At 38.5% G+C, this 18,915-nt stretch overlaps 1 protein-coding gene across 1 annotated transcript; it reads left to right on the top strand.

Moving 5' to 3' along the window:
- Positions 1 to 4,809: 4,809 nt before the first annotated feature.
- LOC145122042 (uncharacterized) lies at positions 4,810 to 5,337 on the top strand. Its single transcript, XM_079057721.1, has one exon. The coding sequence runs from the start codon at positions 4,810 to 4,812 to the stop codon at positions 5,335 to 5,337; it is 528 nt and encodes a 175-aa protein (XP_078913847.1).
- The last annotated feature ends 13,578 nt before the right edge of the window (positions 5,338 to 18,915 follow it).

Here is an 18,915-nt window from a genome sequence, read left to right as displayed (position 1 = left end):
AAGGATTAAGGGCTTTCCTTGTAAACCACATATGCAATCTTATTCTAATTTTGACAAACACTTTACCAACAAACACTTTACCAACAAACACCACAACGTCTCATTCAATTTAGTTAATTACCACTTAGTCCATTTTCGACCAAAACAATTTGGCGCCAACCGTGAGGCTATGGTGTTCGTAATCCTCGAAAATCATGTCTACACAACCAACCCTTTCTTCCTCCTTTATTCCCTCTGTCCCTCCAAAAAAATCTTCCACCTCCTCCAACCGGGCTACCTGGTCAAAGGAAAACTTTCGATGTTCCAAAGAAGAATACTCCTCCAATTGCTCTAGGATCCCAGGGATCCTAGGATCCTCTTTCCTCGATCTCCAATAATGAAATCTTCTCCATGATGAGGACGTTGACAGAGCAGGTGCCTCAGCAACAGAAAGACAACAAAACACTGCTCAAGGAAGTGGAAAGGATAAGGGCAGAGATCCGCAAACCTCAGGAGGCGACACCTTTAATCTTACAACCGAGGATCCTGAATTTCGACAACTTAGGATCCCTGGGGAAACGCCTAGAATTGACAATTCCAACATCCATTGCTACCCCAATAGGGAGAACAGTCCCAAACATCCAAACTCATGTGACCCAGGATGTTGATGAGTCCTTTAATACTCCTAATAACAAAAATACTAGTAACTTATTTAATATTAACACTATCAATATTAAATCTATAGATCTTGATGCAAGAATAAGTTCAATTATGGACAAAGAACTCTAACAACTAAGACAAATGATCTCAAGTGTACCATGGCTGGTCCAACACATACCAGAAGAATCCCCCACAGCCACATGATCTAAAGATTTATCCCATCTATAGCCAATACTGAAGTTCCTAAGCGTTTCCAAACTCCCGACATGAAGCCTTACAATGGAACCACAGATACTAACGAACATATTGCACAATATAGAGAGAGAATGGAGATCATTCCTATTCCACCACACTAAAAGAAGTTTGTTTATACAAAGGCTTCACATCGACTCTTATAGGATCAACCTTAAAATGGCTTCTTAATGTTCCTCCTTATTGTATTACCACTTTTGCTCATTTAGTTAATCTTTTTAATAATCAGTTTTCCTGCATCAGAATGTTCGAAAGCATCACTGGTGATGCTCGTCGGGTGGTCTATGATCCCAAAGAATCTTTAAAGGGTTTTTTTCAAAAGGTTTGGCAAGGAAGATCTAAACATACCAAACGTCGACATGGCCACGGCCGTGGAGGCCTTTATGATGGGTTTGAATAAGGATTATCCATTATATGAAGATCTTGTGATGACTATATGTAAACGTGTGGATGAAGTCTGAAGTCGAGCACTAAGTTTCATCACATTGGAAGAATAAAAAGAAATACAAAAGAGGGCCAGCATGCCAAGTTCCTTGACAATCCCAACACGAAGGCTAAATCTTCAGCCCAGAAATCCAATAAGTCAAAACCATATTCCAAATTGAATCATCACAGGGTTAATGCCCTCGATGATGAAGGGGAAGAAGAAGAATTTCCTAAAATCACGGACTATTTCTTCTATGTGGATGTTTCAGGTCTGATATTCGCCATGTAGGATCTTGATGACGAAGCGAGATGGCCAAGCAAGTGAGAAAAGTCCAATAGTTAGAAAGAAAAATCCAAGTGGTGTGCGTATCATGAATATTTCGGTCATAACACTGAGGACTGCATAGCCCTCGGGAAAGATATTACTTATCTCCTAAGCAAGAGTTATCACAAAGAGATCCTAGGAAGAAAAAAAAGATCCAAGGAAAAAGATCAAGACCCTGCCTAGATCCTAGGAAAGCCAGGATCCCTTCTATCGGATGCCAAGGTAATCAATGTTATTTCCCGCTGATCTAACATCTATAAAACTTCTTATTCTGCAGCTAAAAGGCATGCCGAAGTGACCAAGACAGAAAAGGAGAAAAGACCCCGAAAAAACACATCGATAACAAGCAGCAAGGAGATCATCTTTGACGAACAGGATAGAGAAAACATCCAGGATCCTCACCATAATGGGTTGGTGATTAATCTATATATCACTAACCACTTCAGCAAAGGGATCATGGTAGACGTAGGATCCTCAGTGAACATCATACTTTTAGATGCTATAATGTTATATTTGTTAGATCATGGATCCATGACATGAAAGTAGTCCCGTTGGCATACCACCAGTGCATCAAGATGCCTACCCCATTAGGAACAATGAAGATCATCAGGGATCAGCAAGAATCTAAATAATGCTACAAGAGCTCGATGATATATTCAACAGTAACATGACAAGAATAGCAATTAAAACAGGGGAAAGAGGTGTGCTAAAAGCAAGAGAGCAATATGTGAAGAAAGTGCCTCTAAACCTCGAGGATCCTAAAGCCAGAGTCCTCATAGGATCCTCAATACTAGAACAAATCGATCAAGAACTAATAAAGTTCTTAAAAGACAGACACAAGACCTTTCTTGGAAGCATAATGATATGACAGGTATAGATAAGAAATTATAACTCGTAAACTCAATATTGATCCTTCTTTTAGGCCTATAAACCAAAAAACAAGGAAATTTGCACCCGACGGGAACCAAATCATTCAACAAGAAGTTAAAAATTTTTTCAGAAGAAGGATTATTGAATAAGTGAAGTTCCCAACATGGCTAGCCAACTTAGTGGTGGTCCAAAAGAAGAATGGAAAATGGAGAATGTGTGTGGATTACATGAATCTCAATAAGGCATGCCCTAAGGATCCTTTCCCTTTACTGCACCTAGATTCAATGATTGATGCCACAGCAGGAAATAAGTTACTAACATTCATGGAAGATTCATCAGGATTCCAACAAATATAGACGGAACCATCTAATCAAATGGATACTGACTTAATAACTCCTACAGGTATATATTGCTATATTGTGATGCCTTTTGGTCTTAAAAATGCAGTAGCAACATACTAGAGGCTAGTGAATCCAATGTTCAAGGACAAAATAGGGGACACCATGGAAGTATACATTGATAAGATGGTGGTCAAATTTAAGAGAGTTGAACATCACCTCAATGATCTTCAAGGAGCCTTTGAAATTTTAGAAAAATACAAAATGAAGCTGAACCCTTCCAAATGCCACTTTGGGATGAAGGCAGGAAAGATTCTTCGATATATAGTCACCAAGAGAGGGATTAGAAGTCAGTCATAAACAGATCAAATCCATAATCGATCTAAGATCCCCAACGACGAGCAAAGATAGCCAAAGTTTGACTGGAAGATTAGCAACTCTTAACAAGTTCATTTCAAGATCCTCAAAGAGTTGTAAACCTTTCTACAACTTCCTAAACAAAAACAAGAAGTTCAAATGGAATGAGGAGCACGAAAAAGCCTTCCAACAACTCAAAAAGTATTTAAGTTCACACCCCTACTAGTGAAACCAACATCCCATATACTATGTAAGTAAAAGTCTACTGGATGCTGAAACCAGGTATTCTCATCTCGAAAAGCTAATACTAGCACTAGTAACAGCTTATACTAAGCTAAGACACTATTTCAAAATTCATACCATACACGTAAAAAAAACTATTTAGCCAATTAAGAATGTTTTGAGAAAAGCAGAGATGTTAGGAAGAATGGAAAAGTTTTCGGTAAAGCTCAACACTGTCGGTATAAAGTATGAGCCAAGATCTGCGATAAAGTCACAAGCATTAGCAGACTTTGTGGCTAACTTTAGTGATGATCTATAAGCCAAAGTGCAAATAAAGACAAGACAAATCATGGAAGAAGAAAACATAGGAAGATGAATACTCTTCACGAACGGAGCATCCAACCAAAGAGGAACCGGCCTTGGGATCATAATAAAATCGCCACAGGGGGATATACTACCCCAGGCCATTAGCTATGAGTTCGATGCAACCGAAAACAAAGTGGAATACTAAGCACTAGTTATGGGAATGCAAATATCCAAGGATCTTCATGTATTAATAGATTCATTATTAATTACTAACCACTATAGTGGATATTATGCAGTTAAAGGCGAAAGGCTAGCATCATATCTTCAAATTCTTAAAAAATTAGCATCTTAATTTGAAGCCTTTCGCCTAAACCAAGCTTCCATGGAAGATAAAACTCATGCAAATGCATTGGCCAACTTGGGATCTTCCCTTAGGATCCCACCAGAGACGAGAATTCCAATAATCCATGGAATGATCCCAGTGATTGAGGATCCCACTAAAAGATTAGAAGATCCCAACAACCATGATCAGACATCCAATATCAGAACAATTCAGGATCCTGAACCTCAACCCGCTCATCATGATCCTAGTAGAAAGAATAATTAGGATCATCCAAGATCCTAGATCAAACCCATCATAGAATACCTTCGAGATGACACAATCCCAAAAGAAGAGAAAAGCAAGAGAGTTTTTAAGATGAGGGTCTCATGCTTTGTGATGATCCAAAGGAAATTAAAAAAAAAGTTCATGGTAGGTCCATACCTAAGATGTTTGGAAGATAACGAAGTTGTAGAAGTTCGGAACGACGTACATGGAGGAGATTATGGCAACCATACTGGAGGCAGACACTTATTCTCCAAGATACTAAGGACGAGGTACTACTAGCCAACAATGAAAAAGGATGTCTTCTTGCATGAACAAAAGTGTGATGCTTGTCAAAGTCATAGTAACATCCTTTATCAACCAGAAGAACCTATATACCCTATCATCTCCTCCTTGACATTCATGAAATGAGGGAGGGACATAAAGTAAAGTTACCTAAGGCAACAGGAGGAAAAGTATTTATACTAGTAATGACAGACAATTTCTCAAAATGGATCAAGGCCGAGGCTTTTGTCAAAGTAAAAGATAAGGAGGTGGTCTCGTTTATCAAACGTAATATCCTGACTAGGTTCGGGATCCAGATAGAAATCAAATGTGATAACGGATCTCAATTCATAAGTAAAAGAACTAATGACTTTTGCACAAGTTGGGGAATTAAAATGATAACATCCACTCATGTTCATCCGCAAGCCAACGGTCAACCAGAATCTAGCAACAAAATCATAGTCAACAATCTGAAGAAAAGGCTACATGAAAAGAAAGGCAGATGGGCTAGGGAACTTCCTTTCGTTCTATGGGTGGACAGGACTACATCAAAAACAGCCACGGGTCAAATTCCCTATTCTTTGGTGTTTGGAACAGAAGTCGTGATCCAAAATGAAGTGGTGATCTCTACAGCAAGATACCAACTCCAAGATCAGAAAAACAACAATGAGATCCTAACCCATGATCTCGACACTGTTGATGAACTCACCGCATTACAGCTCATCAACAAATAATCGCCAAAACATACAACAAAAACATAAAAGTCATAAGATTCCAGGTAAGTAACTTGGCTCTAAGGAAAGCGTTCCAAAATACCAAGGATCCTAGTGCACGAAAATTGGCACCCAAATGATAAGGGACATATCTTATTGATTCGAAAGCAGGAAAGGGGGCATATTGGCTAGCTACCCTCGAAGGGGACATCTTACCAATATCATGGAATGCTATACACTTGAAAGCATATTTCAAGTAAGTTAAAGTCTCTTGTTTTCCATCAAGATCAAAGGTACACATTATTTACCCTTCTCTTTTGTTAGAATTATTTTCTTTATTTTTTGAAGAACATTACTGACTTAGGCATCGGAGGGGCGTTAGCCAGGCTAATGGCCACACCAATCTAACATTTTCAACATGTAGAAGTTCATGGATCCCAACAACTACTAATAGAGACTGATCATCTCTCCTACGATTAAGGATACTTAATCCCCACTAAGGTTTAAAGAGTTAATTACCTCTTTCAAACGAGTCTAGGTTTCTACACCTCGTTTAGATGCATGATATCTTACTATGGGATGTGAGTAAGGGGACTGTTTTATGCTTAGTGACATGGCAACCCTCTTATTTCTGAACATATGTAAAGATCCTAACATTTATTCAAAGGCTTATAACATTCACATCTTCCCAAGTAAATGCTTAAGGCTTATAACATTATCATGTTATCTTATGAGTTGGGATCCTCCCCAGGTATTTTCTAAAGCTAGGATCTTCCCTAGTTATTTTCTAAAGGTGGGATCTTCCCCAATTATATTCTATGTTGGGATTTTCCCCAGACCATCATGAGTCGAGATCTTTCCCAATATCCTCTAAAACGGGTTTTCCCATATGTAAGCTAAGTAAGGATCTTATTCAAACTCCTAAAGAAGGATCTGTTGGATATAGTGTCTAAGTCCATAACTTTATTTGGTATGTACTTGACCCGACCCGGCATGGTCCATTTGGGTTGCCTGGCATTGCAATACTTGGATAGACTAAATGAGAGAATAAGGCACTTATGATTATTAATATATTATAAGTCCTAATATATTAATAATAGTATTATTTAATTAGTATTGATCAAGTATTAATCTAATATTAATTTGGTGATCAAAGTGAGACTAATTAAATATATAGGGTTGATTATGACAATCATCAATTCTTTTATGGTGGATTAATGATCCATGGTTTATGGGTTTGGTTATAACCATATGGAGCTCCATGGATAGTTCATGGGAGTTACAAACCCATGGGTCATGAGAAATCAAGAGTCATGACAATTAAGGGCATTCATGTGTAAACCCTAATTGTGACAACACTATAAAAGGAACCCTATGGCTAGCAAAATCGTGACCTAGTGTTACTAGAGAGGGCATAACCGATTTTGAGTGCTAGAAGTATTATCTCAAGTTATTCCAAGTCTTGTGGTGTTGTGTGAAGCATTTGAGGCACAACATTTGGGGTGCTAGGCTCACAAAGTCTTGAAGGAATCCAAGCAACAACAAGGTATGTATTTCTACTAGTTTTTATGTTTTAAGTAATCCCCATGCCATGCTAGTTAGGAAATAACCTTGAAAAATAAATTTGCATGTATGTAGAGAAAACATAGATTCAAGGTTATTAGGGTTGCATGTACACTTAGGAAGTGTTAGAATGCTCAAAAACCCATCAGTGGTATCAGAGACTAGGATTGTTTTCTGTATACTTGATGCAAAACTGTTTAAAAATCGAAAATTCTGCACTCTGACGACTGAACTCGCCGAGTCCATGGGGAGGACTCGCCGAGTCCATGAACAAATTCATCCTACTCGACGAGTAGAATAATGCACTCGGCGAGTAGGAGCGTGCTGGGCAGTTTTTTCGAGATTTGTTACTGGAAATGGATTAAGATCATTATCCCAAACTGTTTTGGACTTGTAAAATCTGTTTTTCAAAATGATAATGATTATGTTAACCCATTTTACATGACTTTTATCAATTTTCAAGTATTGTATATGTTTATATGTTTTTCTTGAAATTGCTTGACATGAATTTGTGTTCATATGAGTTTAGAAGATCATAGGAATTATGTGTAACCTCCATGTGTGTTTAATTCATGATCTTAATGGCTATGATGGTGTCCATAACTTGTCCTCAAGTTATGGATAACCAAAAGTCACTTCTTTTAATTGTGATTAAAGAACTAAAGAGGTTTCATAAAATGAAGAGTCTTCATTTTTATGAACCATTAAAACTCATAAGTTACAAATTGAAGAGACTTGGAATAGTTTCAAATCTTGTCCTCAAGTTTTGGAATTTGAAAAGTCTTACACTTTAATACTTTAATTCCAAATTAAACCTTAGATTTTTAAAAAGGTTTAAAAATCAACACTTATACTATTATTATAATTTTATTATATAGATATGTATAAGAATATGTCATTCTTACCGTTAGTAGGCCTCATTCACGAAGCCTGTCTATAAGGGGGTATAAGGTTGTTGCCTATAAAATGGTGACTTAATGGGTGTCCACTCTCACCCACCGCTTCCTTGATCGGTGGAGGGTCGTTAGCCGAACGGGTAGGATACGACTTTAAATACTTGTTAAAAGTATAATGAATTATAAAGTAACTATACATTATAAATTCTCAATCTTAGTTACTTTAGGAAAATGTGAAACTGGTGCTAGCCTATAAAATTACACTTTGTACCTTACCAAGTCGTTAGTGGAGTGTGTGTGGTTAACCGGTACACTAACATGGACTAGTAAGAGTGGCAAAGGGTAACTTGACCTTATTATAGATCGGTGGAGCGTGTGTGGTTAACCGGCACATCGATTAGGTAATATTGTTGAGGGTACCAAGTCAATTTGTATGGTTATTCACACCTTGTTTGTGATCCTCGGCATCCCAGTCACAAATTTGAGAGGGCACAATCGAGATTCAAACATGCCATTGAAAAGTTCAATGTATCTCAAAAGATCTAGGAGTTTCAAAACCAATAAAACCTAATAATAAAATATTTCGTTCTTATGGTGGAAATTGGTAAATCGTCATTTACATACCTTCAAATATTTTATAGTATGGATTACGGCATCCCTCTTCCAACTATAAATAGTTTGTTGGATCCTAGCCTTAATATTTCATTTGGGTGAATTATTAAGGATTCCTAATCTAATGAAACTTGTCTTTCTTTCCTTTCAGATGTCTTCCAATAATGCTTCTGGCTCAAACCCAACAGGCTCCTTTTCCCTTATGAACTTGTGTGGTAAGGTCATCTTTGATGGATCCAATTTCAATGAGTGGATCAGAAACATCAGAATGATTACCCGCTATGAGGACAAAGAATATGTCATAGGGAGCTTAAGGTTGTGAGTGAAGCCGCTGCTACTCCTGAAGAGTTTGCGGAGTTTGTTGCACATGAAAAGGATGCTACTAAAGTAGCATGCATCATGATGGCCACCATGACTCCTGAACTTCAAAAATCCTATGAAGATTTCTACCCCTATGAGATGCACCTGGATCTGATGGAAAGGTACCATCAGAGCGCGCGTCAGGAGAGGTATGAAATCATCTCCTCCATGATAACCGCAAGGATGAAGGATGGTGAACCCATCACCGGTCACTTGCAGAAGATGCAAAGGTTCGTTGACCGGTTGCTGAAGCTAAATGTTGACTTTCCTGAGGAAATGGCGATTGACATCATTCTCCATTCCTTACCTCCAAGTTATGATCAGTTTCGTATGACTTATCATATGAACAAGGAGGAAGTCACACTTAGCAAACTTCAAGGACTCTTAAGGACAACTGAAAATGGCCTTAAGGGTAAAGCGATTGCTACTTCTACTCCTTCAATAGCCCCTATTCTGGCTATTGGGCAGGGAAAGGGTAAGAAGAGGAAAAACCCTTCGAAGGGTACCAAGGGTAAGACTCTTGATGGTTCCTCTTCAAGTGGGACAAAGAAAGGTCCCATTACTCCTTCTTCAAACCCCAAGGAAGCACGGTGCTTCTATTGCCAGGATAAGGGACACTTCAAGCGAAGCTGCCCTAAATATCTGCAAGATGTAAAGGATGGGAAGGTTAAACCCACCCATGCAGGTATTTACACAATATTGTCTAATAACTCATCTAATGCTAATTCTTGGGTGCTTGATACAGGTTGTGGTATTCACATCTGTACTGATTTGCAGGCACTAAGAAGAAGTGAGCAAGTGCAGCACGGGAAGATAAACTTAGTCATAGGCAACAGGAAAGCATCACATGTTACCAAGATAGGAGTTTATTCTTTACTGCTTAATAATGGGTTAATGTTAGATTTGAATAAGTGTTGTTACTCGCCCGAAATGGCGAGAAATATTATTTCTTTTCATGGCTTGTACAAACAAGGTTTTTCTTTTTCATTTGATAATAAAAATGGTGCTATTAATGTTTATTACAATGATGTATTTTACTTTAAAGCATTACCTTGTGATGGTGTATATGAAGCCGTGAATGTTGTAGACAATCTAGGAAATAATGTGTTGTGTATTGATTCTTCAGATAGCTTGGATAAAGCATCCTTGTGGCACTGTCGTTTTTGGACATGTTAACAAGAAGCGCATAGGCCAACTCCAAAAGGCTGGAGTCTTGGAATCATTTGACCTCAAGTTAGGTGATAGTTGCGAGTCTTGTTTACTTGGAAAAATGACAAAGTGACCCTTCACAGGTACTTGTGATAGGGGTGTAGGTTTGTTGGACCTTGTACACACGGATATGTGTGGGCCCTTCATAGTTGCTACAAGGGATGCTAATCACTATTATGTGACTTTTACTGATGATTACAGTAGATATGGATATATTTACTGAATCAAGCATAAGTCAGAAACCTTTGAAAAGTTCAAAGAGTTTAAGCAGGAAGTGGAGAATCAATTGGGCAGGAGCATCAAGATGCTCCGTTCCGATCGGGGAGGAGAGTATCTTAGCATTGAGTTCCTTGATTATCTTAAGGAATGTGGGATTGTCTCACAATTGACACCTCCCAGAACACCACAGTTGAATGGTGTAGCTGAAAGGCGCAATCGAACCTTGCTGGATATGGTTCGTTCCATGATGAGTCGAGCTTCGTTACCAATATCTTTCTGGGGGTATGCCTTAGAGACTGCCGCCCATATCCTTAATCTAGTCCCTACTAAAAAGGTTGCCAAAACACCTCACGAGATGTGGACTGGGAAAGTTCCCAATTTGGACCACATCAAGATTTGGGGTTGTGAAGCTTTCGTGAGGCATGAGACTCATGATAAGCTTGAATCTCGAAGTGAGAGGTGTATTTTCATCGGCTACCCACAGAGATCCTTTGGTTACCTCTTCTACAGACCCCGTGATAATGTGGTCTTTGTAGCAAGAAGAGGAGTCTTTCGTGAGAGAGAATTCATAAGCCAAGGGGACAGTGGGAGGAAAATTGACCTTGAAGAGCTTCAAGAGTCAAGTGGTGAAGGAACCTCAAATGCTATCGAACAACCTGAGGAGGAAACTCCTGTTGATCCGATAGATGAGTCTGTACCTCCAAGACGTTCCACTAGGGTGAGGAACACACCTGATTTTTATTATGGTTATCACATCACCACTGAAGGTGATACATTTATTAGTGATAGTACACTAATAGATTTGGATGAACCTAATAATTACAGGGAAGCCATGGCAGGCGCTGAGTCTGCTAAATGGAAGGAGGCTATGGATAGCGAGATTCAGTCCATGTATGACAGTCAAGTTTGGAACTTGGTTGACAATGTACCAGGTCGTAAGACAATTGGGTGCAAATGGATCTTCAAGAAGAAGACCGACATGGATGGGAAGGTACATACTTACAAAGCGCGACTGGTTGCGAAGGGCTTTACTCAAACTCCGGGAGTTGACTATGATGAGACCTTCTCACCAGTAGCTAAGATTAAGTCTATTAGAGTATTATTAGCCATAGCTGCATTTCATGATTATGAAATATGGCAAATGGATGTCAAAACCGCTTTCCTTAATGGAAAGTTGGCTGAGGATGTTTACATGGCTCAACCAGAGGGTTTTGTCGATACAAAATACCCTAATAGAGTGTGTAAGCTTGATAAATCCATTTATGGATTGAAACAAGCATCTCGCAGATGGAATCTTTGCTTTGATGAGAAAGTCAAAGAGTTTGGCTTTTCTAGGAGTGAGGATGAGTCTTGTGTGTATGTCAGGGTTAGTGGGAGCATAGTTAGCTTCTTGGTGTTGTATGTGGATGACATACTTCTCATAGGAAACGACGTCCCAATCTTGCAGGAGGTTAAGACCTGGCTTGGGAAGTGTTTCGCTATGAAGGACCTTGGAGAAGCTGCCTATATCCTAGGGATAAGGATATTGAGAGATAGGAGTAAGAGACTAATTGGACTTAGTCAAAGTACTTACTTGGATAAGGTGCTGAAAAGGTTCAGCATGCAAGAATCCAAGAAAGGAGAATTACCAATCCAGAGTAATGCCAAGCTGAGTAAGACTCAGAGTCCGAGTACAGAGGCTGAGATAGCTGAAATGAGTCATATACCATATGCTTCCGCTGTGGGCTCGATCATGTATGCTATGACTTGTACTCGCCCTGATGTGGCTTTTGCTTTGAGCACGGTCAGTAGATATCAAGGGAACCCTGGCAAGGCACACTGGACAGCCGTAAAGCACATTCTCAAGTATCTGCGGAGGACTAAGGATTGGGTCCTTACCCTCGGAGGCAGTGATGACTTGAGAGTGGAAGGATATAGCGATGCTAGCTTCCAGACTGTTAGGGACAATTTCCGCTCTCAGTCAGGCTGGGTCTTTATCCTAAATGGAGGGGCAATTACTTGGAAAAGTTCCAAGCAGGAGACAGTAGCTGATTCTACTTGTGAATCAGAGTACATAGCAGCAAGTGAAGCAGCTAAGGAGGTGATATGGCTAAAGAACTTCATCGGAGACCTTGGAGTTGTACCAGCTATAAAAGAGCCAATGGAAATTTTCTGTGACAGCGAAAGTGCGGTTGCTTTGGCTAAGGAACCGAGAGATCACGGGAGATCTAGGCACATTGATAGAAAATACCATTTCATCAGACATCGAATAGAAGAAGGACTCCTCGTAGCTAAGAGGGTATCATCAGATGAGAACCCGGCAGATCCCCTCACGAAGGGACTGAGCAGGGTTAAGGATTTACAGCATGCGAGGCGTATTGGGCTGAAGGATGATATTAGTTTCAATAATTAGATTCCTGAAACTTGTAAAATGTAATTGACATTTGATGATAAATAAAAGTTGTTATTTATTTATGAGTAAGGTGTTACTATCTTGTGTTGATCGTTTACTATGTTTCAATTTTGCATGTTTTTACTTCCAGAATAATTATGTTATTATTCAAACCATCCACAGTCAGTCAAACTTTGGAAGTAAGTATTGATTTAAGACTGTCATGAATTTGGCTTGTATGATTTGTCTAAAAGTGCTTTGGACAATGCAATGGTTGCTACAACATTCATGAGTACTCATAAGGGCTGAGTATTGGATCCAACCCACGCTCACTTGCATCACTTCATGGAATTTATCTCGAGTGATCGTGAGACGGTAATATCATATAAATCTTCAAACCTAGAGATATGAGTTGTTGACTATGAGTTGGTTATTCATTGATTGCACGAAAACGCATTGGTAACTCGATGTCATAAAACGTGCCTTTGTGAATAATTCAACAAGTAGTTAGTACAAGCATATCAGTCGAAGTTTATCTGTTCCTTCTAGAAGTAGAAGCGATATCTGGGCCCCTCGATGATTTGGTTCTGACCTATGTACCGGGCCCGGTCAGAACCTAATTGATGTGTTCAATTTAGTTCTATGTCGAAACAAATCAGAGATCGACAAACAAATGCTGGACAATAAGTAAGATCATGTTCCATGTGTTTGTCCGGCTGATATCATGAGAACAGAGGATTATATGATCACTTATCTTAAATGGCGTATCATCATCATCTCAGTTCCGAGAGACTTTGAAAGAGCTACGATTGCTAGTCGGATTTTGAAGTCATATTTGCAAATATAGTTATTAGACTTATCCAAGTGGGACACTGTTCGATATAGTGTCTAAGTCCATAACTTTATTTGGTATGTACTTGACCCGAGCCGGCATGGTCCATTTGGGTTGCATGGCATTGCAATACTTGGATAGACTAAATGAGAGAATAAGGCACTTATGATTATTAATATATTATAAGTCCTAATATATTAATAATAGTATTATTTAATTAGTATTGATCAAGTATTAATCTAGTATTAATTTGGTGATCAAAGTGAGACTAATTAAATATATAGGGTTGATTATGACAATCATCAATTCTTTTATGGTGGATTAATGATCCATGGTTTATGGGTTTGGTTATAACCATATGGAGCTCCATGGATAGTTCATGGGAGTTACAAACCCATGGGTCATGAGAAATCAAGAGTCATGACAATTAAGGGCATTCATGTGTAAACCCTAATTGTGACAACACTATAAAAGGAACCCTATGGCTAGCAAAATCGTGACCTAGTGTTACTAGAGAGGGCATAACCGATTTTGAGTGCTAGAAGTATTATCTCAAGTTATTCCAAGTCTTGTGGTGTTGTGTGAAGCATTTGAGGCACAACATTTGGGGTGTTAGGCTCACAAAGTCTTGAAGGAATCCAAGCAACAACAAGGTATGTATTTCTACTAGTTTTTATGTTTTATGTAATCCCCATGCCATGCTAGTTAGGAAATAACCTTGAAAAATAAATTTGCATGTATATAGAGAAAACATAGATTCAAGGTTATTAGGGTTGCATGTACACTTAGGAAGTGTTAGAATGCTCAAAAACCCATCAGGATCCTCCTACACAAGAACGGATGAAACTAATAGACTTACAACACGGAACACCTCTAAAAGATATAAGTCTAAAGGAAAATTCTAAAGGCCAAGACTTCACCTAAGGGTCCTCATGTTTTATTAATTCGTATTATTTTACTTACAAAAAGACTCCTATAATTAAACGCTTATCTTTTCCAAGGATCCTAATTGTTTTAAGATACTGATTAATTATCTTAGATTACTAGGATCCCAAAAAGTTCTTGTACGACCTAAACCTTTTAGGATCCTAATAGTCTGAGGATCCTTATGAAAACCTAACCTATTTTGATGCTACAATCATATCAACCATGCAAACAGTATATAAACAACCATGTCAATAAAAAGGTTTCCCATCAACCCTACAAACATAAAAAAAAGTAAAATATTGTCTTACAACAAAAATCATTCAAATTGGTTTTTAAAGAAAGCAAACTTAAACCACGGATTGATCATCAAAACCTGGAAGCTTCTCTGCTTCTTCCTCCTCTCATCCCACCTGCAACTGTTTTGTAGGATCCTAACTCGTGTTAACAATCTCACCAGTTAATTTAGCGAGGGCTTCATGCAAGCCAGCTACATTACACGATCCCGTATTTGCCACATCCACTATAAGTTTAATCTTAGCTTCCCAAACAGCCACAACAGCACTACCCCTCACCTTATCTATCACCACCGCCAACTCAGTAGCATGCTCATCCTCCTCCTCAACCTTCTCTTAACTTAGCAGCTCCACCCTCATTAGGAGATCTTCATTGGTGGATTTCCACACTTTCTCCTGCTCCTTTAAGGCTAGCTTAGCCTTCTCGGCTCTCGCCTTCAAGTCAGAGGTAGAGCGAGAGACATGATTAGATACCTGAAACAAGAACAAAATTGGTAAATGTAAAACCAGAAAAAATAAGAATCGCAATTCATGAAACGCTTATGGCAATATAAAAAGAGACCAGCTTCCTAAGAGGTTCCTCATATCGATCCAAGGTTTTCCAGGATCAGCTATGTGACCTCAGTAGTTCTCCTCTTCCGGGAGCTTAGAGTTTTGGCAGTGAGATCGATGAGAGCCCTCTTGGGAGGAAGATAAGAGGTAGCTTTTTCCATCTTGACCATAATGAAACCAGTGGACATGTTGTCCTCCAGATGAGAAAGGCCAAATCTGGCACTAGAATGGGTACCTTTGGATCCTATATCAGGGACCCCATCAGTTCAGGATCCGAAGATAAGGTAGACAGTAAGAAGGAGGAAGGATTCTTACCAGTAGCCATTGAAATAGTGGTAGAAGATCCCTCTTGGAGATTGGAGTGCTCGAGCTTCAAAGACCTATCAACTACAGATAAAGTGAGGAAGTTTGCAACCTTGACTTCAGTATTTTTAGCGGTAGGAGCAATCTCTTCAAATTTGAACCCTACATCACAATCAATAAAATAATAAAGTAAATCCTAGGATCCTTGCAACTAAAGAGAAAATACTACCCTTTTAGACCTAGGTATTTGGCACGATATCCCCGCCGAGAATATCGTCGCGCCTCACAAAAAAGTATTTCTTTTTCCAATCTCCGTCATTATATTTTGATTTCAGAATGAGTGGATATTTATTAGGATTTTACTTTAGCAAGAAACGAGAATTTCTAAAGGTGGAGAGAACGTAAACGTGAGCCAGTTCAGTAACACCTATGCCTAGATCATTTGATTGTTTCAGCTGATTGATCTGGAATATGATCCTCCATATGACAGGCATGGCTTGGATATATGAAATGTTTGTGATTTCAAAAAACTCAAAAATGATTCCAGGAAAAGGGTACTTTAAACCATAAGAAAAGGGGTATCTAGGGAAACAAATCCAAGAGGAAGAGACGAACTATGATTGAATCGAGTCATCAAAGGACCTAAACTCTACATGAAAAGCCTCATTGGATTTTAGAAACCCAATATCCTCATCATCAAACGAACAAGTCTCACTATAAGTGAGTAGCTTTTGATCAATAAAGTCATCATCAGGAGGGGAAACGATGATGGCTCGAGAGCAAACCATCTTTTTGCCCATAATCGAGATAGGATAAGAACAAAAAGAAAAAGAAGTAGGAAGTTACCTTCGAAGTTAGCCAGAGATGATCAAAGGGAAGCGAGAGAAAGTAAATAAAAATTCATACCGGTTACCCCTATTTATCCAAGTGTGAGATAAGAGAGAGAGGGATGATTTGACTGTGTCATCATGAGTATTGAATGAATAAAATCTATTTGTTATGGTTTAAAATTTAAAACCTTATCTCTATTTACGTAAAATTATACATTTAAATATTTAAAATTAACCTAAATATTTTGCAGGTATAATTTGGCGGCAATTTTTAGAACCAAGATCCTCAGCCATATTCAGGATCCTGGATCTTTAAAAACTTTCAGGATACCAGACATATCTCAGGATCCTGATCATTATTATATTTATTTCCTAACATTTCTAATGGATATATTTCTAGTCTTTTTCTCATATGTGCAGAATTAGTCAACATAAGACCCATTCTCATTGAAGAAACACTTCAATCAGGCTAAAGACCTGGGAATACGAACTCAAACCAACGTGTTCATTTTTATTCGAGAGGATCCTTGGAATATCATACTTATTGTTACTTATACTAGACTATAAATATACATGTACTTCGCACACTACACACACCTAGACTTACTGCAATACTTGTACTCATATCTTCATCATTTCATCAATAACTCATCTTTCAATTAATAAAAATTAACAAGGCAGGTGATCATTATCACAACCCAAGGCTTTGTGTCGGAGATCCTAGCAAGGATCAAGGGCTTTCCTTGTGAACCGCCTGTGCAATCTTATTCTAATTTCGACAAACACTTTACTAACAAACACCACTACCTGTCATTCAATTCGGTTAATATACATTTAGTCGATTTTCCACCAAATCAATAAGGTTCAGATACTGATAAATCAAAGTTATTATGAGTGATCATATATTTTACATGTTGGATGATGCTTCGCCCAGGTGGATTGTTGGATGCCGTGTAGCAGTAAAGTGGTCAGGATCTTCATCATCATCTTCGAAACTAAAAGACCAGTAACCTTCATCACACTCAATTGTTTGTCTAGCCACTAGACACAAGCTTCTACCCGAATTTCTTTCATCCTCACCACCCGATGACCAATACCCATCAACATTTTGCGAAATAGTGGTCACAAAAGCCTTTTCGCTCTCTGCTAGCACCTGATCATGTCGAGCATAATAAGCAGCGTCTTTCACCTTTGTTTTTGGAAGTTCATCTACCAAGCAGTCGTTTGCATAGTGGTTGGCAAGACCACATTTGTGACATACAATCTTTGGTTTAGCTGATTTCGTAACTTCATGAGGTTCCGACGGGCAATTCGGAATGTTGGGTCAATAAGCAGGTGGGTTTTCAGTTGGTTTTGGATAAGGTTGAGAATTATTTTGGTGAGGAGTTTGACAGTGTTTGTGATGTGGTTTTTTATTAGGATTCCATGGTCATTTGTATTTCATTGAAAGAAGTATGAACTCTTGCTGGAAACAAAGTTTGGAATCAGAGGCTTCTGGATCAAAGTTATCTTCATAAGGAAGGTTTGGAACAAGTTTAGTAGGATGAACAAGTGGAACAGAGGGGGTAGCTCCAAATGGATCCAAAACAATGGGTTTGGAAGAAGTGGGTTGACAACTCTGAACAGTGTGAGAGGACCTCCAGAGAGTTCTCCTAATTTTTGAGCAACATCGTATTCATGACCTTGCAGTTCGTCGAACAACTGATAGAGCTTCAGCTTCTTCAGAGATCCATTACTCTGAAGACACGATTTGAATTTCCCCCATCCTTTGCCTAGATTGATAATGAACTTCAAGTTGTACTCAAGCGGAGTGCGAACAACACCATAAGCAATCATGTTGTTCATAACGATTATGTACCGATTTGATACAGATGTGATCGATTCACCAGGAATAGTAGCGAAAATGTCAAATTCATTCACCATGGATGTCAATCGCTTGTCCTTCATATTCTCTAAACCTTCAAACAAATCTTGAAGTCTGTCCCATATCTCTTTCTTAGACTTGCCCAACTTAATGTTCTCAAAAAGAGATGGTGGAACACCAAACACCATTTCAGAGAAAGTGATCTAATATGCTTTGAGCCTGTCGATTTCATTCATGGTGAGAGGTGTCTGTTGTATTTCTTCTTGACCCATGATAAAGGAGAGAACACTCTAACAACTTGTTTTATTGGAACATGACGACCTTCTTTTACTGACCTTCATATATCTGCACTATTTTCTTTTCCAACCAAAATCTCTCCATTCTAACTTTCCAATGATCATACTCTTCAACAACTAGTAGTGGGGCATGCGATGGGAAACCCATGCTATTTGTGATTTGCATTAAATACATTTGTTTAGATGGATTAGAAGCAACCATTTATATTAAGATATTAGAGTTGAAATGGTATATAGAAGAACTTTTATCCTGAACACAGAAATGATTAAGATACCAAGGTATTTTTAAGTTAACTATAATCTGATCTTATGGATTCAAAGGACAACCACTTAGGCTCTGATACCAATAATGAGTACTTAAACTCTATTAAATGCACGAACATGGTTTATAAACACAAACCTTGAATTAGCCTTTAATATCGATGGTTGCTACTAATTAAGATTCAGTCAAGTTTGGTCAAAACCTGTCAAG

This window comes from Lactuca virosa, chromosome 6, assembly GCF_052849685.1.
Source record: "Lactuca virosa cultivar CGN04683 chromosome 6, Lactuca_virosa_CGN04683_v6, whole genome shotgun sequence".
NCBI lineage: Eukaryota > Viridiplantae > Streptophyta > Magnoliopsida > Asterales > Asteraceae > Lactuca > Lactuca virosa.
Note: the sequence above shows the minus strand (reverse complement) of the source record. Positions and strands in the feature narration are given on the sequence as shown.